Genomic DNA, 25,208 nt, shown 5'->3' on the forward strand with positions numbered 1-25,208 from the left:
GCAGTGCCTCCCGGAAGGGCAGCCCTAGCTACAAGATTCCGTTGAAGTCGACTAGCTAGTGGAAGTGGAAAAGGTGAGTCCAGTGAGCTAACCGGCCGGCCTCTGCCGTGTTTTCCCTCTCCACCGTGCGTTCTCCATGTTGCTTTTCTTTCCAGGAGTTTCATCGAGTTTAGGTGTTCGTGTTCTTTCTGCCCTTTATTTCCTTTAATTTCTCTTTGTGAAAGAGGCATATATGTACATTTTTTTTGGAAGAATTGTAAGCGTTATAAGCGTAGATATATTGAGAGCTAGAGAAAGAGCTGGAAAAAGTGGAGGTGTACTGTAGAACGTTGTGTGTAGCTTTATAAAGGGGAGGGGGTGCTGTGTGTGTGTGTGTGGGGGGGGGGGGGGGGTCCATGGATCGCGCTCTGGGTTGGGCTCATGTGAGCTTGTCCTTGTCACCATACGGGTATGCGTATACATCAAATATCACTCACACGCCTGCCTAGTAGCAGCTACTGTACGTAGCTTGTGTAGCCATAGTTCCTAGGCTGGTCCTCCCGGTACCCGTCAAGGCGGATTTTTTGGTAACAATTGCATGATGTGGAATGAGAAGATCGCCTGCCTAGAGGATTTAAACAACATAAATGTTTCTGGCGTATCATTCTCCAAGAGGTGGCCATATATTGGAGATAGAGATGCAGACATCTTCAATTACACAACATAGTAGCTAGTAGTATTTCAACATAATGCAGTATATGTATAATTAAAAAAATTCCCAGCAGAATGCAAAACTTGGTTCAGGCCGGCTTCAAATTAGGAGGTTTAAACCCTAAATTAAAAATTAAAGCACGTACCATTTCAGAAAAAAATTGAATTGCCTTACTTATCCCAAGAATATATACCCATAATATGGCTACATGGTTTTTATTTTTTTTAACTTAAAGATAGTATTATTTCAATTTTTCCAGATTAGACAACTCTATAAAATGGTAAATAATTATTTCTACATAGAAGTGGTTGTTTTAATCCACATGAAGCATCATGAATCTGTTAAATAAATGCCCAGTAAAAATATCAATTCAAAACGTGCCCAAATTAATGTAAAACTTGGTTTGGTGCTTCAAATTACAAGATTTAAACCTAAGTTAACAAACCTCTTCACAAACAGTCCATTGTACGTGAGAAGCATGTACCATTTTAAATTCAGGTCTGACTTGACCTCTTTACACGAAGCTTATATACCCATATTATGGCTCTATGCCAAAAAAATTAATGTTTGATAACTTTTAGGTATTGTATCATTGTTTTTCCTGTTAAAAAACTCTAGAAAATAAATAAAATTATTTTTACATAAAAAATATGGTGGTTTCAATTCACATTCTTCAGCATTAATGTTAATTAAATGACTTGTAGAAACATCAACTCAAAAACTGCCCAAAATAATGCAAAAATTAATTAGTTTGTTGATGAAAATTATGAGTTTAAATTTTTAATTCTAAGGTAAGAAACTTCTTTGGAGATAGTCTATTTTGTGAAGCACGCAATATTTTAAATTTGTGTATTTACTTTACTTTCCTTAATTACCACAAGTTTATATACCGATAGTGCTTCTTGCCAAAAATAATTTTTTTGTGTCAAATTTTAGGTATTATTTCATTTTTTTACTATTAAACAATTAACTCTAGAAAATTGTGCATAATTGTGTTCACATAGAAAATTGGTGGTTTTGATTCATATTAATTACTCAACATGCATCTTAAATAAAGGGTAAAAATATCAAGTTAAAAAAATGCCCAAATTAGTTAATGCAAAACTTGGTTTGCTATTTCAAATCAGGAGTTTTAAACCCTAATTAAGAAACTTTTGGGAGATTCTCCATTTTTAAGCATGTGCATTTCAAATTTGTTTAATGACTTGTTATTTACCCAAAGCTATTATATACCCATAATATTGCTCCATGCCAAAATTTTAGGTATTATTTCAATTTTTTCCTAACTCTAGAAAATGGTAAATAATTACTTTACATAAAAAGTGGTGGTTTTAATTCGCATTTCTCGTTTTTCAATCATTGTGGTGTTTTACTTCATAACTTAAAAAAGTGGGTTTATAAATAATTTAACATGAAAACGTGGTGGTTTACTTCATAATTTACACAAGAGGGGAAATGAAAAAAAGGCACAAAATGTTGCCAAGTGTTTAAGCCAAGTGTTTAGATTAAACACTTGGCAAACACTAACGAAAGATTATTAATTTGGCGAGTGAACACTTGAGAAATAGGAAGCGGCGCTAGTGGCGGCGTCAACCATGGTGGGCAGGGACACGTGGGCGTACGGCACGGTTCGCCCAATGTTCATTTGTTTGCCGAGTGTCGCCTTCGGCGCACTTGGCAAATCTTATCATTAGCTTAGTGTTTTGTTTTTGCAAAGAGTTATGTTTGCGCACTCAGTTTATATGTGTTGTTTTCATAGGCTTGCCCAGCTTTATTGAAGGGTATTCAATACATCAATTTGTGCAAAGTATTGAATATATGTACTATATATTTTTATATGTATGTATGCATGTAAAAAGGATTTTTGGCTGAAACTCAAAGTTATTTAAGCATTAAGCCTAAATATAGACCAAACCATCTCTTTCCTCTCTCCCCCGAGTTGGCCCAACGGTTCAGGTAGGATTTTATCACTTAAAACCGAACCGTATGCTGGATACTCATAGTCTCGTACGACATCTCGATCGATGCTTGCACCTCGCGCCTCCTCGCGTCCTTCTAAATACCCAAACATGCTTGCATGCCCAAAATCCAAAAACCTAGAGATTGCTCCTTTGTATCCTCATCTGCTCTGGTGCTCGGTGTCTCCGCCTTTTGGCACTGGCCAGCTGAGGGAGCTGGCTATTGCTCCGCCCTTCGGCACTTACGTCCGTTTCGCGGCTGCACACATATATATACTGCTCTGTCCAATTTAGGACAATGCCTCAGCGATCACCAGATCAGAGAGCAAGTAAGGTTGCAATGTTTAGAACAATTTTAAATACCCGCCGTCAAAATTTTGAATACCCGCCGTCATACTGCTCTGTCCAAGGACAATGTCCTGGTTGTTTTCGGGTGTCCGATAGATAACGCTGTGGCATTCGGCAACTACACGGTAAAGTGAACTCACAACCAACTCTAAATTTTGCACGCAAGATATACGTTTCTCGGAGAACAGTTGGCAACTTCGGCCCGCGCGGCCGTACGATGTAATATGCACATCAGAGGGGCAACACTTTGGCTAGCTAGCTAAAAGCTTCAGCGTGAACATATGCATGCCCTACTGTCAAAAAAGCAACCGAGAGCGCGTGCGTGCATGCATGCACGCACGCACTCTCACACGGCACAAATTCTTCAGCTTTGGGCAGAGGCGCGCGCGCATTAGCACGTACTACTGGCCTACTACTCTTCTTTTCCTGAGTACATGTTTGGACTCGAATCATTTGAACTTTCTGCATTGGGCAAATATGAAGCTTACACGTCTTTTGCAGCAGGGGAACACATGACTTTAAAGCCCCAAATTTTGGAACCGGCATTTTTTTTTTCAAGTACTAGGGGCAGCCCCCGCCCGACCCCGTCCACCTGGCTCTTCTAATCTTGACGGCTTGACGCATCTTCAGTCTTCATCCAGGGAGAGAGGCTGTCCGGTTTTGTGGTCCGAGGGAGAGAGGAGTGGAAGTATGAGTGTGAGCTGTATGCATGGCATGGCGCTGCTCGCATTCACGTGGATACAGCAGAGGTTAATGCATGCTTTCTGATCAACCCCTTGGTTAACTTTTGTCAAATCAACACGGCGATACTAGTACAGTTCGACAGCATTAATTCGACACATATATACGCTATTTTTTTAATGGAAGCATATATACGCTAATTAAGACGTACGTACACTTTATGTCGTATTTAGTGTTATATATATGCATGGAATGTGTACGTCCGAGTCTTTTAATCTACATACACCGGAGATTGAAACCCCTGGCCGTATGGCCTGGAACAACGTCGGCATGCACGCGCATCTGTACGCATACATGCATGCAGAGGGTCTCATTTATTAGAGCCATGAGTTTGGTATAGTACAACAGTGAGCATCAGAGGGTCGCATGCATGGCATTTTTCAGATCCGTAGAGGCTTCTAATTCAGCACCTGACACACGCATCATGATGTTTAATCTTTTTCCTCTCCCTGCACTGTTGGGCGGGCAAAGGTAGCTAAGCTAGGCCTAAAGATGGAACTGCAAACGCCAACAATTAGGCACACGGTTTGGATGAGAATTGAGAGGAGACGTGAACGTGAGAGGTAGATCGATCAAATGGCCAGTATGGGCAGGGCAACCCAGGAAAGGTAGAACCTGCTGGCCGGGGAGGCCCCGTCCATCCAAGGGCTATGAGGAGGCTTGCCGGGGCAGCCTTTTGTTATCATAGAATACATGCAAACAAAAGGCCCCTTCTTTTTCAGAGCGGCAGAAGAAGACGGGCCGGGCGCTTTCCATTCCCACGAAACTCAAACACATCTCTCCTCGATCCTGTAATTCCTGCTCCATCCGATTTTAAATTCTTGTCTCAAATTTGATCAAATATGTATGTATCTATTTAAAAAAAAACCATCTAAAAAAATCTATTCTTAAAAAGTTTTTAGATACATGTAATATTTCGACAACAATTTATTACCGGAGGTAGGATATCCCTCGATAAGACCTCTCGAAAAATAAAATCCCTCGATAAGCCAAGTTCCTAATTCCTTCTTATCTTACATATATAGATCGAATCTCCTCCACATCATACATCGTTCGACCATGCCATCAGCCCATCGGTCACTACTGTGTAGATTAATGCTGCAAACTGCGCTGCCCCCTGCAGGCTAGCTACCCGATTCCATTTAGAGCCCATTTATTTATCGTAACGGAGCGCACTATATGGTAGTACTAGTATATATAGCTGAATGTGCCTTCCCTTTTTCTTTACCCAGTCCTTTTCTTTTTTTCCTCCTTACGTACAGTCTCACGTTACAAATCTCAGGTACACAACATGCGTATTTATATATACAGGACCAAGTCCTAGCTACGTACTAGTCCTACTCAAACACAAAGAACCCACGCTGAACCAAACATGCAAACGGACAAGAATTAACTCACGAAGGACGCCTAAACCTAGTACTCCTGTTCGGACACGCCTTGGAAACTACGGAGTAATTAACTAGGAAACCTAATAAGTACTAGACTATTATACACAAGATTAGTCCATCGTACAGCTAGCTCGATCACTACCCGCTGGCATTCGCATAATGTACCACGAGATCGATGGATCAGCAACATCGATCAGATCGATATGATCACATCGACTGATCGACCACATGGACGTGTACAAACAGCTTGATTGTTTGCCATCCAGAAAGGAAAGGGTATACATGTGCATATCGTACCCAAAAATCACCTATTAATATGTCCTCGTCGCATGGTTCTCGGTACACCGCGCGCGACATGAAGAGGTTAACGCACGGAGATCACATTCACATCAAGTGAAGTACGTAAAATTGCGCTCTGCGGAATTAATTAGCAAGTCGTAGCAGGCCGAGATACTGCGGATCGAGAGGCTACTGCGCCATTAATTAGCTCAACGTACGCCCTGTGTGATCGAGAGCAACTATGGTTAGCGGCGTCTTGCTGGATCGGTCGACCTCGACAGGTCTCGCTCTCTCGCAGCGGCAGCAGCGGCAGGAGGAGGAGAGGAGCACAGAAATGGCCGGAGCGCGCAGCATGGACCGCATGCAGAAAGGCGTACGTGCCTCCAGTCCCCGCATGGCACCTGCATGCGGCTGGGAGACCCACACGACTGGGTGCACCACCAAGTAAGACGACCGCACATGATGTGTTGGCAGTCACCTCTCTCCAGTGCCTACATCTCCTCCGGCTAATGGCCAGACCAGGTCAAGAAGCGGATTAGGTTTATTAGGCCTTCAGGGGACATGCATGCATGCAATTCCTAGCCGTCTCGTCAGGGCATCTTCGATAATCTGCATCTGTATACTTGTCGCTGTTTTAGTGCAACTGACTAAAACAGCGACAAGTATTTAGAAACGGAGGGAGTATAGCATGTATGTCAAGAAATCTGGTATTGTATCTGTATACATTGGAGCATATATCATGTATATAAAGAAATCCGTTTTTGTCATTAAGTACTTGCCTTGATTTTTAGTTAGAAATTAGTCGACGTGATTGACCGTCAGATCTTAATCCAACGATAGCACGTGTGAGATGAGAGTGCGGAGATGACCCTCATGTCTTAATCGAACGATAGCACGTGTGAGATGAGAGTGCGGAGATGACCCTCATATCTTAATCCAACGATCCTGATATGTCAACTGAAAGTTTAAACCATTTGCTTACAAATCAGGAGATTGAGAAACAGCTACTACACCCAAAGAAATCTGGCACGGAGTATACCCTATCATTAATTAACCAATGCTGTTATGGAGTATTGTTTTTCATCTTCATCTTTCTCTCATTACACAGGAACGGATGCACCGGTATGGCAAGGTGCGGTGGCCGCCACACCTAAAATTCGGCCCAGAAGTCCAATATATGTAGTATTTAGTCTGACTAGATAGCTATTGGGCCTCATAACGGAGGTGGCTTGAGCCTGACTCTCGGCGTCTCCTCTGGCTCTCGACTCTCTGCAGTAACATTTATTTTGATCTATCGAGGTATAACTTGCCACACCTCAAAATTGATCATGCATCCACTGCTTCACCTAATCTTGCACTATCTTGCATGCACCAAATGAAGTTTATCCAACAATGAACTACCAATCTCCTAACGGCTGACCTGGCTAATTCTATAAAAATAGGGTTTGTCTGATAAAATGCACTCAAAAGGAGAGAAATAATAAATAAAATCGTCGTGAATATACATGGTGCTCTTATGACGCAAAATTGCATCTATCAATACTCCTCCGTATAGATCCTCGCTGAACACAATACATACAAACACATCGCAAGAGCCACAATGGCTCATTGCCGCCGCCACACGAGGGAGAGGTGGAAAAGGTGGTTCTTATATATCTCGACTGCATTTTTTTCTTCATGTTTCTTATTGAAATATGGTGTTTAATTAGTTAGTCGTACATGTTAATTGTTCATGAGTTGAAATTCATGATAGGCTGTATTGTTGCATTCGTAACTTGAAAGTTTTGTCTTTCTCAGTTAAAGGATGGCGTTCAGTCCGTTGAAAGTTTGGGTTTATATGTTACAAACTTTGCATTTATCAGTTGAAATTTGTGTGTTAATTAGTTGAATCTACCCTGCCATGCCAGCTTAATTGGCGCATGTGAGATGGAACCAAATCCAACCAGAATACAACACGAGGCATTAAGGCCCGATCAGATATGCAAGGCTGTAGAGAGAGAGAGAGAGATCTTGTTTTGAAAGATAAAGAGTCCGGCAGCATAGGGTGCTAGATTCATATGGTCTCGGCTTTGTGCAGCATTACAACAGGAGAGAGAGAAAGAAAGACAAGGCATAAAAGACATCACCGATCTGGCCAGGTCCGGGCTCGTTCTCCCTCTCGTCCAAAGAAAACAAAATAAAAAGACGCCAGGCCGGGACCGATTGTGCTAGAACAAGTTAGAGATCGACCGGTTGACGAGCAGCAGAGTGCAGTGGGGGTGTGAATGCCGGCCGCATCGATCATTGCATGAACGCATATGGGAACGATATATCGCACAATTGTAGCATCGGTCCATCCACTGCTCGATCGATCGATCGCGCGTCATCCTGTCCAAAAAACCGTTGAGATCCCTTCGTCCCGTCGCTTTCGACACGGGCCCTTCCCTCCTATCGGCTCCCTGTTTCTCTGTCCCCATCCCCAATCCCCATCACCCGCGCGCTGCCACCTCGGCCGCTTGTGCTCCCGTGGCCCGATCGAGCGTAGCGTGACAAAGACCCCATGGCCTGGAGCGCTGCTCCCCGGCAGCTAGTCGTGGAAGAAGAATATCCACATATGCACGCATGACATTGACACCGGGGGCCGATTGAGCCGCGCGCGAGAGCGACCTGTATCAAAAGTGGAACCGTGGAGTATGTAGCAGCCTGCCGCTCAAACCGATCTGCTATAGTGCTCGGTGCTCCGGCCTGTAAATGGGGATGGGGGCCTGGCCGGGCCGGCGTACTGTTGCTCCGTTTGCTTGCCCCTTTCCGGAGTAAAATAGCGTTCTCCGTTGATCCATATACTACGATAAATTAACAAACCTCCACATATAATATACTCCAGTATTGACTGCGTGGTCGTGGAGTGGTGCGGAACGGGAACCACATGCAGGAGCTGGCTGGAACGGAAACCGCAGACTGGGCACGTAGAAATTGGCCGATCGAGCTAGCTAGAGACCGCGCTACAGTGTTGTGCGGTTGGGGTGCGTACGTACGAGCTGGTCAATAGGGTCTCGCACGTTTATGGTTGGTCTGCGTATAGTAGTATTGTACTGCTGCATTTGTACCGGTACTCGGCAGGATGTGCCGCCGCTGCTGCTACAGTAGTGGAGTACTACCTCCACGACAAGTATTTAGAAAGAGGAAGTAGAAAACTCGATGGAAGAGAAGGCCCAAGTATTCCCTACATACTTACATCTGCTTCGATTCCTGGTGCGTTCCGTATGCAGCAATGGCGACCTTTTTTACGCGTATGTGTGTGTGGTGGAAAGAACACATGATGGTGTTTTTTTAGAGGAAAGTAAATGTGTCCTATTTTTAGTGGAGGGCAAACCAAAGTGATATACCTGCCCGGAAGTCGGCCCATATTTGAGCCAAGGGGGTGGCTAGCGCTTCGGCAGAAATAGGCCCAGCTCGATGACCAGGTGCAGCCCATTTGATTAAATTGTATGGCCAGTTCGAGCAGTCAAGTTTGGTTTTTTACATTGTAACTGAGCAGCTGTCAAAAAAAAAAAAAGTAACCGAGCAAGGAGGCCTCTACCAATGTCCCAATAAAGTGGCTACTTAACCCATTATTAAATACAGACAAAATATTTGAACTCATCACTTAACAGTATCTTTATAATAGATTATTATTGAGAGTTGATACTGAGATAGAAAAAGATTAGAGATCCATATGAGACGCTGGAGCTCACAATTTAAGTATTTTAGTAACAAAAGGTTTCTACAACAAGTATTTGATTGCTACATATGTTTTTGTACAGAGCAAAAAACCGTTTTTTGTCAGAGTTATCGTTAGGTGACCTTGTAAAATTGGTACCAATATACTACTTACGTATATACAGCAATCTTCCTCTGTATAATTCTCTACATAGCTCTCAGGAACTGGTCCCCCGCAAAACAAAACTCTCAGGAACTGGGAGGTGAACTATGGCGTTATGTATCAACTCTTCAACGACGACAACGTCCACGCCTGCACCGTTATGTGATCGTATATGTATAGAGAGAGATGTCATATCAGGAGCAAGTTGATACTAATTAATTGACATTTTGCCTTGAGCAAGGGGAATGGGGCACAAAGATCGCTTATTAATTTGCTATATCTTTTGGAATTGACCACCCGATAGGAACCATCAGTGTAGGTGGTGATGCTGCCTATTCAACTGTTCGATGATCTCTCGGAAGGGTATCTGTAATCTTATCGATCGCACATGTCTCTGTGGATTGGACAGCATGCGTCGATCTCTAAAAAAGGATGCTCTGTTCCAGTCGTCCAGTTCCAAACAGATGGGAAGAGAATTTTTTGCAGCGGTGGCCCCGGCTCACGCTTTTGTCAAAAATGTCCTCTTTTAAAAACTATTGACAAAACTATCCTGACGAAAAGCACACAAAACGACACTTGGTCTGATTTGTGGTAGGTTTAGGATGTTGGTCAGTAATATATATCTCAAAAGGCACAGCGCAAAATAATTCAAATAATCAACGCACAACACATACTAGACATCATCAGCTGCGACGCCGTCCAATCTTGGGTCGTGAAAAGCATGTCTTTTCTTGTCCAACCAACCCCTGACAGAGCCAGCAAAGGTTGGAAATAAGCTGGACTAGACTGGAACGGACCGCGTCGGAATCAAATACTGGGGAGTACAGGGAAGACTGAAGCTACTCTCAGGAAAAAAGAGAGAGAGATTAAAAGACTGCAACTTATAAGGAGTAAACCCAAAAACTGAAGTTTTTCCGGACACAGGTGACAGATCGGCTTCTGCTCGAGTCCTAATTCGGGCCGACAAGGCGAGAACTCGGGCGCAAATAAAATATGCAACGCCCGTCTGTACCGATACCGAACACCTCGGCTCCAATCCTCCAACCAACCTGTGTGCTCTCAATCTCCCTGTTCGAGCAACGAAAGCGACGCGAGCCGTCCATATAAATCCACGTCGCCGCCACCAGATTTCGGAGGCCACCCCGAATTTCCACCCGGCGGAGGAAGTCCCTTTGTCTCTCTTTCGAGGGATCCCTCCGTTCAGCCCGGCGGCGGCGATGGCATCGGCGGCGCCGGTGCCTATGCCGGCGGTCTTCGCGGGGTGGTGGGAGCGCGTGAACGGCTCGCCGGCGTGGCAGGACGGGATCTTCTGGGCCCTCGCCGCCCTCTACGGCCTCGTCGCTGCCTCCTCCTTCGTAAGCATCGAATCCTCGGAATAAACCTGTAGAGTACTCCCACTAGGTTAGGTTGGTGCCTTGATTTGTGTGCCTATTTGGTTGGAGTACCGATAAATTCGTGAAATCACTATCAGCGATCTCATCTCACTTGGGAATAAAGGCGATTTCGTTAGCTTTGTGGCTTGTGAAGTTGTGAGCATAATATTGTTTTGCATCCGAACCTTGTAAAAGCTGATGATGAGGAGTAGATTACAGACCTTTAGATCAATCAAACCGAAAACTGCAATTTGGAGTAGGGATAGTTTGGACAAAGGCTTGCGTTTGTTTTCTTGCTTATGTTTCTGATCAATCAAGACCTTGCTGGATAAACAGCATACAGGAAAAGAATATCTGGATAGAATCCAAATTATGGATAACCTTACTATCTGAGGCCTGCCTGTATGGAAAGGACATGCTGATGCGTTGCTACCCGCCCGTGTTCAAGCCTCCACAGTCCATATGCTCGCAACTGCTGAGTCGATGCGCCACTCTTCTTAATAGTTAATATATAAATGCCGAGGGACTCTTGCTCCTCAGGCGTCAATTTTTGAACTGTCAATGGCCTCTACTTTTCGTGGACTGCCTATGCTCACAGTTGGATGGACAAATTTATTTGAGGAATAGTAGGCAATATTAATAATGTGCCTTACATGCAGATCCAAGTTGCCAGAATACAGCAAAGAGTTCCTGAATATGGCTGGACAACACAAAAGGTCTTCCAATTCCTTAATTTTGTGGTTAATGGAGGTATATGGTTCAATCTCAAGTGGAATTAATAACGGAGTACAACTTGCATGCTCATTTATTTCCCGCGTAATACTGATTTTTGTTCTGTTGATAATCTGCAGCAAGGTGTTCTGTTTTCGCTTTCCGTCGCCAAGTTCAACAAGTGAATCCTCAGGTTTGGATACCTTCAATATTTTCTATCACTCAAATGAAATGTTCAATTTGATTGACCAGAGTTATATGTTTATTTATATTTCAGATCTTTCAGCATGTTATTCTTGATCTGCCGGGGCTTGCATTTTTCACTACCTACGCAATGTTGGCACTTTTCTGGGCTGAAATATCTTATCAAGCACGTGGTCTAGACACTGATGGCCTGAGATCAGGTTTCTACGCTATTAATGGTGTCATTTATGCAATACGGGTAAAGCAGGTTCTTGACAAGTCTATACTGCTTGTTAAGTTTGTTTAATTCAACTAGAGTTGTTTTTGCTAGTGATCATATTTTTCTCTTTACGGAGTGGTGTATTTCATGAAAATTTCTGCATGTGGAAACTCCCTGTACCATTGAAAACCATGATACACTTTTCTCTTTGTTTTCTCTGAAAAGAGATATACTACCTCCGTTCCTAAATATAAGATGTCCCACCTTTGTCCCAAGTCAAACTACTCAAAGTTTGACCAAGTTTATAGAACAATATGCTAATATCTACGATATCAAATAAGTATATTATGGAAATATATAGCGTGATGGGTTCATAAAACTAATTTAGAGTTGTATATGTTATCGCATTTCTTTATAAACCTGGTCAAACCTTTATGAAGTTTGACTTAGGACAAAACTAAAACATCTTATATTTAGGAACAGAGGGCGTACTTGCTATTGCTATTAATTCTGAATCATCACAATAGAAACAGTGTATGAAGGTAATAGGAAATAACTCTAGATCGCAGTTAGTCATTTATTGGTATTTCATTGCAGCGTTGACGGTTGGGTGTTTTCTTTAAATTAAATATCACCGCTCGCCTGTCTGTTTTATATGTGTTCTTCTCACTTCACTTATTATTCTGCGTTCTGTTTATTGTTCACTTACTCACATAAATTTGCTTCTTCAGGTTCTGTTGTGGGGATTGTTGTGGTGGAATCCAAATCCATCTATGCTCATCCTTTCAAAGCTATTTGTTGCTGGCCTGTCCTTTTCCGCTGCCCTGGGTTTTCTGCTTTATGGAGGAAGGTAAGATTATAAGAAGACTACTCCAATGCTTCTGTTACGTAAGTTTAAAATATGATGCATTTAGATCATGTTTTGGGTCAAAGTACTCAGCTAGGCTAGTTGCAATAACCACCCTGTAGTTTAGTACTTTACACTACCTCCATTTCACTTTTGCTCTATTTAGTTATATTATGCAACTGTAACATCACATTATGAGTTGTATTCACGTGCTGGTGATTTGATTGACAGGTTATTCCTCATGTTGAAACGTTTCCCTATTGAGTCAAAAGGGAGGCAACAAAAACTGAGTGAGGTTGGCAGAGTGGCTGCTATTTGTTCCTGTTGTTTTTTGGCACGATGTGTGATGGTAGGATGTCTCTTCTCTAATCCTTGAATGAGATTCCAAGTCATGTAGTTCACTTCTCACTTTTGGTAGTCCAATTTTGTTTTTTCTACAGATGTGTTTCAATGCCTTTGATAAAGAAGCTGACCTCGATGTTCTTGACCATCCAATTCTAAATTTCGTCTATTACTTGGTATGTGTGACTTGTGCAACCCATAGTCACCTCCTTATATCTAAACTGGAATTGTCTTTCCCAGTTTGGTAACTAGAAACTGATGTCTATTTATACCTTTTGTTGCAGCTTGTGGAAATTCTTCCTTCATCTCTTGTCCTGTACATTCTGAGGAGAATCCCTTCCAAGCTACGGCTCTCACAGTACCATCCCCTCAGCAGCGGCTAGAGAAAAGCACATCCTGAGGTGAGCTGAAACATGGAGATGGTGCTGCATTCATACCTGATTGCAGCCCCAAGACTCAAGAAAGGTTGGCCTACAGTCTGATCGTTAACCCTTGTTCTTTTTTTGACTGAAAACAGTAGGAGAGGCTCCTACGATCGTTAACCCTTGTTCAAAATGTGCACAGTTAGGGATCTGGAATCTACATGTAACCTGACCTCCTGCAGCTAACCTTGGAACATCAATGCGCTAATTTCATGTAATTAATTCGTTCTTATTACTATTAGGAATCAAGCATCTTGGCTTCTTTACCAGGCAAAATTTGTCGTGAAGCAATCTTTGTATAACTGAAAATCTGGGGTCATAGACGATGGACCACAGGCAAACCTTCTGTGTTTTGACGGAAATCTTTGTCTTCTTTAAGTAAAAATCCGAGCCGACTATTGTACTTTACCATCTACAGTACAAGTTGTACTGTTGTCATAAAAAAAGCCTGCAGGAAAAAATATATTAAATCTTTGTTAAATTCAAAATGTTAAAGCAAGGGACGCTAGTAATTCAGATTCGAAAGGACGACTCACATGAGTATCTGAAGGAGAATAATACTCCTACTATAACTAGGAGCCAAAGTAAACATGAGTATTTGGTCTGTTATCGGGTTTTTTTTTGACAGCCGGTCTGTTATCGTATTTGCTGGTATGCCCAGCCGTTTGCCGTTTGGTCTGTGCAAATTTAAGCTGGTTTCCCCAGCAGCTACTTGCTCAGTTTGTCTGGTTTGGGCTTTGTACACAAAGCTGGACATGAGGTGCCTTTTCGTCTAAAAAAAAGCAAACATGAGACTGCACTTGACAATTTCAAAACTTGTGAATGTTCTCTGATTTTAAATACCCCTTCCGTTTCATATTAAGCGACAAAATATTACATGTATCTAAACGTATTTTGGATATAAATACATTCATATTTGAACAAATTTGAGCAAGCTAATATGGAACGGAGGATTATTATGAAAATGTGTATGCGTGGCATACTGGCATCTGCAGTGTCGGATCACCCTGTGCAAAACCGAACCGTAAACCGAAAAACCGGAAGAAAATAACCGTAACCGAACTGAAAGTTCGGTTTTCTCGGTTTTCGGTTCCGGTTCCGGTTCCGGGTAGCCAAACTGCTAACCGTATGGGTTTCGGTTAAACCGAAAAAACCCGAAACTCAGACTCCCCTCGTTCGTTCCACGCGCGCCACGCCCCCACGAACCGGCCAGGCGAGCCCAGCCCAACTTCCAACCGGCCCATCTAACCTCCTAGCGCCTGCCTTGACCTAATCCACTCGACGCACGCTCCGCGCCCGCGCCTCCGCTCTTCCCGACGGCCTCCACTCCCGTCGTTCCCCTCGCCTCGAGAGGTCGAGCCGCCGCCGCTACCAGCCCACTCCGGCACTCCCTCTCTCCCACCGAGCCGCCGCCAGCCCACTCCTTCTCTACCAGCAGGCAGCAGGCAGCGCCAGACGCCGTTGGCCGCCAGCTCACTCCCTTTCCTTCGATGCGCCTTCGCTCACCTCGTCCCAAGCGCTACTCCTCCTCTCCTCCCGCCGCGCCGGGATCTCCCAAGCTCTAGCCGCGCTAGCCTCGGACCCCTCCTACAAGACAGTGCTCGAGTCGCCCTGGGCCACGTCGGGCAATTACTTGTGCCCGCACTCACCGACATGCCGCTGTTCTACAAGACAATGCTCGAGTCGCCTCGTCGTCAGCTGTTCGGTGGCATTCCAGACCCTGACGAGGAGACACAGTTGTGGAGAGAACACTGAGATCGGCGTGAGGCTACCCTGGTGAATCGAGCTGTTGTGTTCTTAATTGATGAACCAACGGAGGAATCGGCCACAAAATAAAGCCATCCACCGCATCTGAGCCAGGACATCTTTGATTTCCTGCCGCCAGACGCATCGAGCTGCTGCATGCAGCAAGACTTCAATTAATTGTACAATCTACATGCTCGGTTCTTTGATCGTTTGATCTTGCGTTAGCCCAGTGCTCATGTGGTGATTCACTCCAGTGAAATCAGAAAAAGGAATTTAGGAAGGAGGCGTTTCTAGTGAGGTTCTAATAGAAACATGTTTATGTATTTGCGCTTTATGGCTATCAAAACGTACACATCTGCTCTCAGGCATTTCTCAGCCCAGGTCACTAACCAAACACCCCATGTACATGTATGCCTGGTCAGGTAAAAACATACAAATTTTCAGGAAGCTCTCAAGCATTGCTTCAGAAGAGTTCATGCCAAAATTTCAATTTTCTTCTTTATTATGAGTTGTCAGATTGTTGAAACATGTGTATAAAAATTTACGTGTCGCTCAAAAATTCTCGTCAATTTGGGTTAATTTGGTTATAACCGAAACCGAACCAAAATAAATGGTTATAACCGAAACCGAACCAAAATAAATGGTTAACCGAACCGAACCGTAGTTTCGTACAAAACCGTATAAACTGAAATATACAAACCGTATAAACCGTGTTAACCGAACCGATCTAAAAACCGAACGCACACCTCTGTCGGAGGCTCTGTTGCCACCTACCGCTCCCGAACGGTACCAACTAAAGAAATTCAATTCTTTTTCTCCACCAAACCAAACTCGTGCACCAAACTCCGTCGATGTGTCTCTGCCTCCAAACTCAAACCTTGGTAATCTCCGCGCCTCAAACCCTAGCCGCCGCCATGGCCTTCCTCGCCGGCGCATCATCCATCGGTAGCCCCTTCGCCCTCGCCTTCTCCTCACATCGCCGGAATGATCTTCCCATGGCCGTCAAAGCCACCGCCAGCTCGAACTCGGTTTCAACCCACCCCTTTATCTCCTCCCTCCGCCTCGCCGCCTCCGCCGCGGTCCTCCTCGCGGCTACCTCCCCGGCCATCGCGTGCACCCCCTCGCCGCCTCCCCCTCCCCCCGCGCTAACCGTAACGGTCTCACCCGAGGACGCCATCCCCGGCGACTGCCACCCCTTCGAGAAGCTCATCATTGAGACCGCCGCCCTCTCCCGTTTCGGCGATGCGGAGGCCGCGAGGTCCCGCCTCTCCGCCGCCGGGGGCGGCGAGCACTACGCCCGCCTCTTCGCGGCGCAGACGCTCTTTGTGGACGGAAAGGTGGAGGAGGCGATCGCGGCCTTCGAGGAGCTCGCGCGGGAGGACCCCGGCGACTACCGCCCCCTGTTCTGCCAGGGCGTGCTGTATTCTATGCTGGGCAGGGAGACGGAATCGGATTCGATTCTCGAGCGCTGCCGGCTGATCGCCGGTGACAAATTCGGCGGCGGTTTTGCAATGCCGGTCTCGGCTGCCGAGGAGGCGCGACTAGAAGCAGCAGAGTCAGCGGCAGAGAAGACGGAAACGGAGGTCGAAGGGGAAAAGCTGTGACTGGAGTGGACTTTGGATCCCCAAATAAGGTACTTCGTAGGCATTTGGTCTCTTCTTTTTAAAGAAAAGTGTACGAATAGGGGGGATATTCGAAATAGCAGTGCCTGTTTTGCATTTCCGATACGTCGGCCACAAGTAAAGATATGCATTTCACATGGTCTAAGAATAAATTGAAGTGATCGATTTTGAGCCTGTTGACGAGTACAGTAGACACCACAAATTTGGGAGATGAATACAGTGCTTATAAATCTATAAGTTAAGTTCTCTGCTTGAATGTTCTGCATTAAGATGAAATTACTGGATTAGAATAACAAGAACAAAAGTTTACAATGAAGTTTCTGCTATAGTTTGGCAAGGCACAATCTACTGTATAAAATGGTCATCTACGTCCTGGGCTTCTCGAGGAGGGCCGAGAGGTACCACTCGTCTAACTCGATTCCCCTGTCCAGCTTCCTACCAGCATTCCACCACACCTTGTTGAAACCGACCCGGTTGAACATGGGCACGTAAGTCGTGTTCATCTGGTTGCCGAGGCAGAAGAAATGATCTAGCCAGAACAATCCTCCGGGCCTCAACACCCTGTAGATGTCAAACAATGTGAACTCGAGGATCATATCTGGGATCCAGTTGCTGAGTACGTGCATGGAGTGCACGATGTCGAGCGTGCCATCAAAGAAGGGCAGCCGGTGCCCGATGCTGAGGTAGATGGGCACAAGGCCCCTTGACGCGATGAAGCTGTTGAATGGACCGTCGAAGTTCATGGACGTGGTCACCACGGTCACCTCACGCTCCCGCATGCGTGCAGCGAACGTGCCAGACCCGCCACCGATGTCGAGACCAATGCGCACAGTACCATTTGGTCTCGTCGCGAGCACAGCGTCAATGGAGTAGTCGAGGGCACCGTCACCGTGCAACCAACGGTCCTTCTCCCGACCGCCAAGAAGGTCGAAGCAATCTTTGCAGTCATAGTGCCCCTTGGTCTTGCCACGGTTCACCAGGCAGGAGTAGTTCTTGCACGTGTAGGCATCCCACAGGATGCTGGTATCCGGCGGTATAGTCCACAGGCTTGCTGGCAGCGGCGTTGGCTCGACGTACCCCAACGGGGAACGCGGCCGGCACCGACGCCGTGGCAGGGGCTCGCAGCCCTTGAGCATGAGCTGCTGCGCAGACCACTCGTCAGATGGACACTCGCCGAGGGGCTTGTAGTTCATGTACTGCTCCAGCTCGTCCTGGAAACGGTGGCATGCTTGCCCCATCGCCGGGAACAGCTCGTCGGATCCAAGGTTCCGCGTGAAGCCGAATGGAAGCTTGTGGGGGCCGACGGCTAGCTTGAGCTCGCCGGTCAGCTTCCGTTGCCAAAACCCTTCGGTTGGCGCTTGCTTCTGCTCAACCTTGGTGGCCGCCATGTTGCTGGCATTGGCCCTGTTGCCCAGGAGTGCCTCCACGAGGGTGTTGGCCTTGTCAAGGTGGTCGTGCAGGTGCACGAGCTCGGCATGGCTCGCTGCGAGCGCATACTCCATGATGTTCAGGTCGCGGAAGGACAGCTTACCGGAGTTCCCGATGCGGACAGTCCAGTCATGCTCACCGAGGCATACGCCGACTGTGGAGCTGCGGCCGGAGAAGAGAAGGACGGATGCGATGTTTGTCGCAAGGACAAGGAGCAGTACCAAGGCCCTGGACCTCCATCTCTTGTGCTGTTGATCTCTAGGTTTCTTGGAGATGTCGTAGTCCATGCTGCGCATGGTGCAACAAGAAAATGTGGCCTTTTGGGGGTAGTATGCACGGTAGAACGAGGGCGATTTATATACCGTTGCTGAGTTCAGAGTCCAGCCTCACTTCACAGCTCACATAAACAGGGTCTTCGGACGGAAGCTTTTGTGAGGACTGAGTATTTAACTGAGTAGGAACCTGATGAGTATTCCGTTTAATTGATGCTTAGAACTGGGGCGTTGCTTAACAACTGAGCAAAGTTACATGGACTTGAGTAGGAACCTGGGGATTGAACGGGTGGTGATTTGATTGACTATAGATGGCGTGCATCGGTCACTGCAACCCGGCGCTGAAGATAAGCCCTATGGGCTGTGGCTCCGGCTCAGCGCTTATGACACTCGGCTAAAAACTGGCGTAAAATGCTTATGCACGCACGGCATACCCTTACGGCTCGTGGCCTAGAAATTAACGATCAACGGATCAAGTTGTTCAATTTGTATTCCAATTTGCAGCTGAAGTGTACTGCCTTACTTTCTACTCATTTACAGCGAGGACTATAACCCATACTCAGCTACATGCTGGCGTAAAAAGCACGCAGTCAAAGAGGATCGGATTATATTAGATACAATGGATGGCAAATTGATCACAAAGAAATTATGTCCCATGTCCTCACTGTAGCACCCCAGGCTCGACAAAGGGGCAGGCTAGTTTGTCATCTTGCAGTTCAATCGTACGGTGGAGAGGGACGTGGATTGTTCAAAGTGTCACTACCCTTTATAATTTTTTTTAAGAGCCAACCACAACGAGCTATTTATTGCCAATAGAAGGTTGAGAGAATCAACCCAAAGGGAGTACACAAAACACGGAAAAGAAGTACGAGAGGGGGGGGGGGGGGGGTAGAGTTCAACCAAGGTAAACCAAGCTATCTACGAAACATCATCATCTCCAGAAACCAACTCGCCAAGCCTGGCCCCCGCGCGATTCCACAGAGCAGCCTCCCCCTTGATAAGAAGCAACACTACCCCTTATACTTGACAACTCATTCGGGCGGACCCATCGGTGGTGAAGGCCATCACTGACGAATTTGTAAAGACTTGTCAGACCCGCCAGCGATGACTTGGCAAGTCAACCTTGGGTCCATTGTCGATCGAGTCACCACTGAAGCCTCTAATTAGGGACCCTTCAGTGGTGACTTTCGGCCACTCTGCCAGTGTCACCACTAGCGGGTTAAGTATAAGACCTGTCAGTGCTGACTTTTTCACAAATCTCATTCCAGCAGTCCAGAACAGTACTGCGCACGAAAACAATTTTTCCAGGTGCATTGAGTGCTTTCTGGGTCCCTAGCTGCGGCCTCTGGGCACCGTGGATCTCGTCCCTGTCCGGGCCTCTCTCCCACACCCTTCACGCGCGAGGCCTCCTCCTTGATCTCATCCTCCCAAGCCTCCTTGATCTCATCCTCCCAAGATCCACCTCCCTCTCCACCAAGATCTAGATATATATCTCATCCTCCCACATTCACCAAAATCCACTCGATCTAGTTATTAATCTCCCTCCTATCTCATTCACCAAGGTCTCCACGATCTAGGTCTCTTCCTCCTGCTATAATTTGGCCACTTTTTTAGTTAAATTTTTACCAGGCCTTCGTATAGCATTAATGGTGAGTAGTGTGAATTAAAATCAAGCTCTATGTAAAAACAATAATTTATTATTTTGTAGAGGCTTTAGCAGGAAAATAATACTTAAAAAATGTCAAAAAAAATTAAATCCTTATGTATGGTGTCGTATTATGGGTATATATAGTCTTGGGATGAACAGGATGAGTTAATACACAATTATAAAATGGACTATCTCGAAAGAAGTTTCTGAACTTAGGATTTAAACCTACAAATTTGAAAGCTGAACCAACTTTTGTAATAATTTGGCCATTTTTAGATGAAATTTTTACTAAGCCTTCATTTACATTAATTACGAGTAATTGAATTAACAACCACAGATTCTATGTAAAAACAATTTATCATTTTTTGGACCTATTTAATAGGAAAAAAGAATAACACTGGAAAGTTGTCAAAAAAATGGCAGGTATGTAAGTTTGGGATGAAAAGGATAAGTCAATACACAAATTTAATCCGAGTGACGGCACCATGGATAGACCCCCCCCCCCTGCCCCCCGCCCCCATCTTGTCCCTCTCTCGGCCGGCTTTATTTTTTTTAATTTGTAAAAATATGCTTGTCGACTTGTTTCGTCGACACTTGGCCAAGAGGGAAGGAGGGGGGAATATTGTTTCGCCGTGCACCCTCCTTTGCCCACGGCAAACTTGGCAAAGAAGTTGTTTGCCGAGACGATTTTGCCATGGAGGCAACTCGATAAAATAAGAAATCAGGTTGTGGAAGTTTTGAGGAAATAAGGTAGACACATCCTCCTATGTCTTGTTTTTTCGAAAGTATATACAATCATATGAATAGAGGGGTGTTGGGAATTGCAATGTTGGTTTTGCAATTCTGATAGGTCGGCGACAAGTGAAGGCATGGATTTCGCATGTTGTGGGGATAGATTGAGGCGATCATGGCAAGGCGATCTATTTTGAGCTTGTTAATGAGTACTCTTGACACTAATTCATGGGTTGAATACATTGCTTAGAATTGTGGAATGAGTACACTACATCATTGCAAAATTGCCGAAGTAGAATACCCGCAAGTAATTTATTCATTTTTTACTGTGAAAAAAGCACGTTGTATAGTATCTCTCTTTGAAAAAAAAACACATTTTGTAGCAAACGGTGAACTAGGTCTTGGGCTTTTCAAGCAGTGCTGAAAGGTACCACTCGTCCATCTCGATCCCCCGATCCATCTTCCGCCCGGCGTTCCACCGCACCTTGTTGAAACCGACCCGATCGAACATGGGCGCGTACGTCGTGTTCATCTGCGTGCCGAGGCAGAAGAAGTGGTCGAGCCAGAACAATCCTCCCGGCCTCAGCACCCTGTGGATGTCGAACAGCGTGAACTCGAGCATCGCGTCGGGGATCCAGTTGCTGAGCACGTGCATCGAGTGCACGACGTCGAGGGTGCCGTCGAAGAAGGGCAGCCGGTGCGCGACGCTGAGGTGCATGGACAGGAGGCCCCTGGACGCGATGAAGTTGTTGAAGGGGGCGTCGAAGTTCATGGACGTGGTCACGATGGTCACCCCGCGCTCCCGCATCCGCGCGGCGAAGGTGCCGGACCCGCCGCCGATGTCGAGCCCGATGCGCACCGTGCCGGTAGGCCTCGTGGCCAGCACGGCGTCGATGGAGTACGCGAGGGCGCCGTCGTCGCTCAGCCACCGGACTTTCTCCCTGCCGCCGGCGCGCAGGTCGAAGCAGTCCTTGCAGTCGTAGTGCCCGCTTATCTTGCCGCGGTTCTCCAGGCAGGAGTAGTTCTTGCACGTGTACGCGTCCCACACGATGCTGGTGTCCGGCGGGAGCGCCCACAGGCTCGCCGGCAGCGGCGTCGGGTCGACGTAGCCCTTTGGGGAGCGCGGCCGGCACCGCCGCCGTGGCAGCGGCTCGCAGCCCTTGAGCATGAGCCGCTGCCCGAACGACTCGTCAGACGGACACTCGCCACCGGGCTCGTAGTTCATGTACTTCTCGAGCTCTTCCGGGAAACGATGGCATGCTTGCCCCAGCGTGGGGAACAGCTCGTCGGATCCCAGGTTATGCGTGAAGCCCAATGGAAGCTTGTGGGGCCCGACGGCTAGCTTGACCTCGCCGGTCAGCCTCCGTCGCCAGAGCTCGTCGGTCGCCAATAGCTTCTGCTCTTCCTCGGCGCCGGTGGCCACTTCACTGGCATCGGCCTGTTTGCCCAGGAGTGTCTCCACGAGGGAGTTGGCCTTGGCGAGGCGGTCCTGCAGCTGCACGAGCTCGTCGTGGCTCGCCGAGAGCGCGTACTGCATGATGTTGCGGTCTCGGATCGACAGCACGCCAGATTTCCAGACGCGGACGTTGGCGGAGCTGCCGCCGGAGAAGAGGAAGGCGGAGGCGGTGGCCGTCACAACGACAAGGAATATGACCAGGACCTTGGCCCTGCAGCTCTTGCGCTGCTGATCTCTACGTTTCTTGGACTTGTCGCAGTCCATTCTGCTATCTGCAGAGGATGGAACCCTTCCAGTAACAACAACAACCAACTAAAGCTCCACAAAGTCGCTACTAGCTTGCATGCGTCTCTGCACACTATGGAGGGTACTCACTCCTATATATGAAGCATGATGTAAATGAGATAGTTTCAATAAACTTCTGCTAAATTTGGATTCCAACCTCAACATATATAGGACCTGTATAGGGTCGTCTCTCGTTGATGCTTAGAACTGGGGCATTGCTTCACAAGTGAGTAAAGTAGACGAGCTAGCTCGACCGCTCCAGTAGGAATCTCGTGATTCAACGGCTGGTGATTGGATTAGACTTTCGGGCTGCATAGGTCACTGCAATCCGGTGCTCAAGATGAGCCTATGAGTTTTGACTTACAGTTATGATATTTCCGTGACAACTTTGCACGGCATTTGCCCTTGCAGTTCGTCGCCTAGAGATTGACGATCAACTTGTTACATTTATTTCCACTTTGTAGCTGCAAAGTGTAGTCTCTACTCATTTACAGTCAGGACTATATAGACCATACTCAGCTAGCGTAAAAGGGAAACAATCAAAGATAGTCAGGATACAAACAACAAACGTAAATGCGAAAATGGTAAATGGTTCGTCAAAACTCGAAGAATTATGTACCGTGTTCTCATTGTTGCAACCGAAAGCTTTTATGCATGCTTGCTTAGTGTAATGCCAGTGTATACTGAAGTTAATTAACGAAGATAGAGAGGGACGTTGTAGTCAGATTTGGATGCTGTCATAGCTCAAGCGGTAGCTTTGTTTCTCAGCTACCTCTGTAGCTTTTTCTCCCCGTGTTAAGCACTGCCTGTTGTATTTTACTGCCTTGTGCTACGTGTAAATTTCGTGCTTTCCGTTCGATGGATTGCCTGACGGAAGCTGTATTTTTATGCGAACAAAGCGGCATGGAAATTGAGATTGCAAGCACCTGATCACTTTAGGAATTAATCACATCAAACGCTTTTAGCTAGTTTAGTATTTCTAGATAAAAATAGCAAGGATGCTAGAGGATGCCTCTCCTTCACTTATTACCCTCGCATCGCTCCCAATGGGCAATGAGGGCGGAACCCTAGCTCCTCGACACTGCTGCCCAATCACTCGTCTCCTCCCCATGCCGCCGCTAGAGAGCGCCTTGGGCAAAGCTCAATTCGGGTCGGAGACGCCACGAGGGTAGGACGTCCCTTGGCATGGCTTTTGTGGGGATCTAGCATGGTGACATGGTGCGATAGTGATGTGCACAGTGGTCGTGGTCCTGGGTAAGCACGGAGTATTATGTCCTCCATTTTTTCCCTCGCCGCCGCCTATAGTCACGCCAAGCAAAGCACACGTGGCGTGGTTGATGCAGCGGCATGGTCTTCTTTAGGCTGATTGGGGACGGGATTCGTGTCGAGTCCCGCGTGGATGCATGTCGCAGTCATGGCAGCTTGTGGCGTCTCTAGGGGCCGGGCTGTGTTTGGCGGTGTCACAGGCTGCTATGAGGCGGTGGTAGCCGTGTGCATTCGATTCAAGCCATCGAAGCGACACTCCCCACTTGTTGCCATCGGCGGCAGCAGCAGGATAGTCCTCCAATGGAGGTAGTTGGCTCAGTCGGCCTCTGCTTATTATGTGGCAATGATGGCGGTTGTGCTTTCATTGATGAGGCTCGAGTGTCTCATCCATGCCATGCCGACCATGAGTAAATTTGGATCAATGGATCCCGATGGACGATCGTAATGTGTACTTCTCTCCCCTTGCATAGGTGGGGGACAGGGGAGCCAATGATATGGTCCAATCTGAGTTTGATTTTGGCAGGATTGGTGGACGCTAGAACTGAGTTCTAGAGGTGACCATAGGTGATTAATTTTGGAGGACACCATGGTGGTTTCAAGCAGAGTCATGGATTGTGCAGTCAATGACGACTTGATCGGCGTTTTCATGTTTTGGGTGAAAACCCTCGATGTGGCTTTCACTAGTTTGCCACGCAACGACACACTTTTCTCGTTATGTTGTCGAAGACGTCGTATTTGTGCAAATGATCTCGCATTTATTGGTGGGACCCAACGTCTTGGATGAAAATCCATGGCCTTTTTTTGACTGGCTGGTTTGCCACGCAACGACACACGTTCCTCATTATCTTGTTGAGGACGTCGTATTTGTGCAAATGATCTCGCATTTATTGGTTGGACCCAACATCTTGGATGAAAATCCATGGCCTTTTTTTGACTGGCTGGGTACAGGTAACAACGGTATGCGATATATTTCTTGAATGCAACACTTTGGAACAATTGTGACTTAATTAGTTGCAACTTTTTTTGCCATCATTAATTATTCATCATTTAATGTACTTAGCTTGTAAGCTTATGCTTTGGCAGTGTTGTATGGAATCTTCTTTGATAAAGTTTGGTTGTATAAGTCCAATGACACAGAAGCCAAAAGGTTTGACCTTATTACTTTTCAAAAAAAAAAGGAAGATACAACTAGATACAGTGCCAATGGTGTGGCGTTAGGAGGTGACGTGGGTGATGATAGAGGCGGCTTCGACGACGCGCACTCCGGAGGAAACACTTGATCTTTGATCAGGCAATGTCGAAGTGTGTTTGCGTCGTGTCCTTGTTGAAGGTGGTGGCTTGAAACTCGTCTCTGGGGAAAACCCCCAGTTCGAGCTACGGTTGGCCTCATCATCATCGGCGTTCGTGAG

At 46.4% G+C, this 25,208-nt stretch overlaps 4 protein-coding genes across 5 annotated transcripts; 2 read left to right on the forward strand and 2 right to left on the reverse strand.

Moving 5' to 3' along the window:
- Window positions 1-10,239: 10,239 nt before the first annotated feature.
- LOC100826775 (tobamovirus multiplication protein 3) lies at window positions 10,240-13,752 on the forward strand. 2 transcript variants are annotated; one of them, XM_024462412.1, is made up of 9 exons: window positions 10,339-10,601; window positions 11,279-11,369; window positions 11,471-11,523; window positions 11,608-11,781; window positions 12,465-12,583; window positions 12,812-12,929; window positions 13,021-13,098; window positions 13,207-13,323; window positions 13,440-13,752. In XM_024462412.1, exons 1-8 carry the CDS (start codon window positions 10,464-10,466, stop codon window positions 13,303-13,305), a joined length of 870 nt encoding a protein of 289 aa, XP_024318180.1. In that variant the 5' UTR covers window positions 10,339-10,463; the 3' UTR covers window positions 13,306-13,323; window positions 13,440-13,752. The 2 variants fall into 2 exon arrangements, with proteins under 2 accessions (XP_014755600.1, XP_024318180.1); XM_014900114.2 differs by having other exon boundaries at window positions 10,240-10,601; window positions 13,207-13,752.
- A 2,139-nt stretch (window positions 13,753-15,891) lies between these two features.
- On the forward strand, window positions 15,892-16,886 carry LOC100827083. The gene has a single exon (XM_003572778.4). The coding sequence runs from the start codon at window positions 15,942-15,944 to the stop codon at window positions 16,692-16,694; it is 753 nt and encodes a 250-aa protein (XP_003572826.1). The 5' UTR covers window positions 15,892-15,941; the 3' UTR covers window positions 16,695-16,886.
- Window positions 16,861-19,090, reverse strand: LOC100827692. Its single transcript, XM_003572780.4, has one exon. It carries the CDS (start codon window positions 18,434-18,436, stop codon window positions 17,078-17,080), a length of 1,359 nt encoding a protein of 452 aa, XP_003572828.1. The 5' UTR covers window positions 18,437-19,090; the 3' UTR covers window positions 16,861-17,077.
- A 1,893-nt stretch (window positions 19,091-20,983) lies between these two features.
- On the reverse strand, window positions 20,984-22,706 carry LOC100828000. The gene has a single exon (XM_003572781.4). It carries the CDS (start codon window positions 22,510-22,512, stop codon window positions 21,187-21,189), a length of 1,326 nt encoding a protein of 441 aa, XP_003572829.1. The 5' UTR covers window positions 22,513-22,706; the 3' UTR covers window positions 20,984-21,186.
- Between the last annotated feature and the right edge of the window lie 2,502 nt (window positions 22,707-25,208).

Source organism: Brachypodium distachyon, chromosome 3 (assembly GCF_000005505.3).
Source record: "Brachypodium distachyon strain Bd21 chromosome 3, Brachypodium_distachyon_v3.0, whole genome shotgun sequence".
Taxonomy (NCBI): domain Eukaryota; kingdom Viridiplantae; phylum Streptophyta; class Magnoliopsida; order Poales; family Poaceae; genus Brachypodium; species Brachypodium distachyon.

Excerpts from the sequence above, each read along its gene's own strand:
- LOC100828000 (XM_003572781.4), bottom strand. The coding sequence starts at position 22,512 with ATGGACTGCGACAAGTCCAAGAAACGTAGAGATCAGCAGCGCAAGAGC.
- LOC100826775 (XM_014900114.2), top strand. The coding sequence starts at position 10,464 with ATGGCATCGGCGGCGCCGGTGCCTATGCCGGCGGTCTTCGCGGGGTGG. Across the intron at positions 11,370-11,470 it reads TAATTTTGTGGTTAATGGAG|CAAGGTGTTCTGTTTTCGCT; the intron begins GTATATGGTTCA and ends GATAATCTGCAG. Across the intron at positions 11,524-11,607 it reads TTCAACAAGTGAATCCTCAG|ATCTTTCAGCATGTTATTCT; the intron begins GTTTGGATACCT and ends TTTATATTTCAG.
- LOC100827083 (XM_003572778.4), top strand. The coding sequence starts at position 15,942 with ATGTGTCTCTGCCTCCAAACTCAAACCTTGGTAATCTCCGCGCCTCAA.
- LOC100827692 (XM_003572780.4), bottom strand. The coding sequence starts at position 18,436 with ATGCGCAGCATGGACTACGACATCTCCAAGAAACCTAGAGATCAACAG.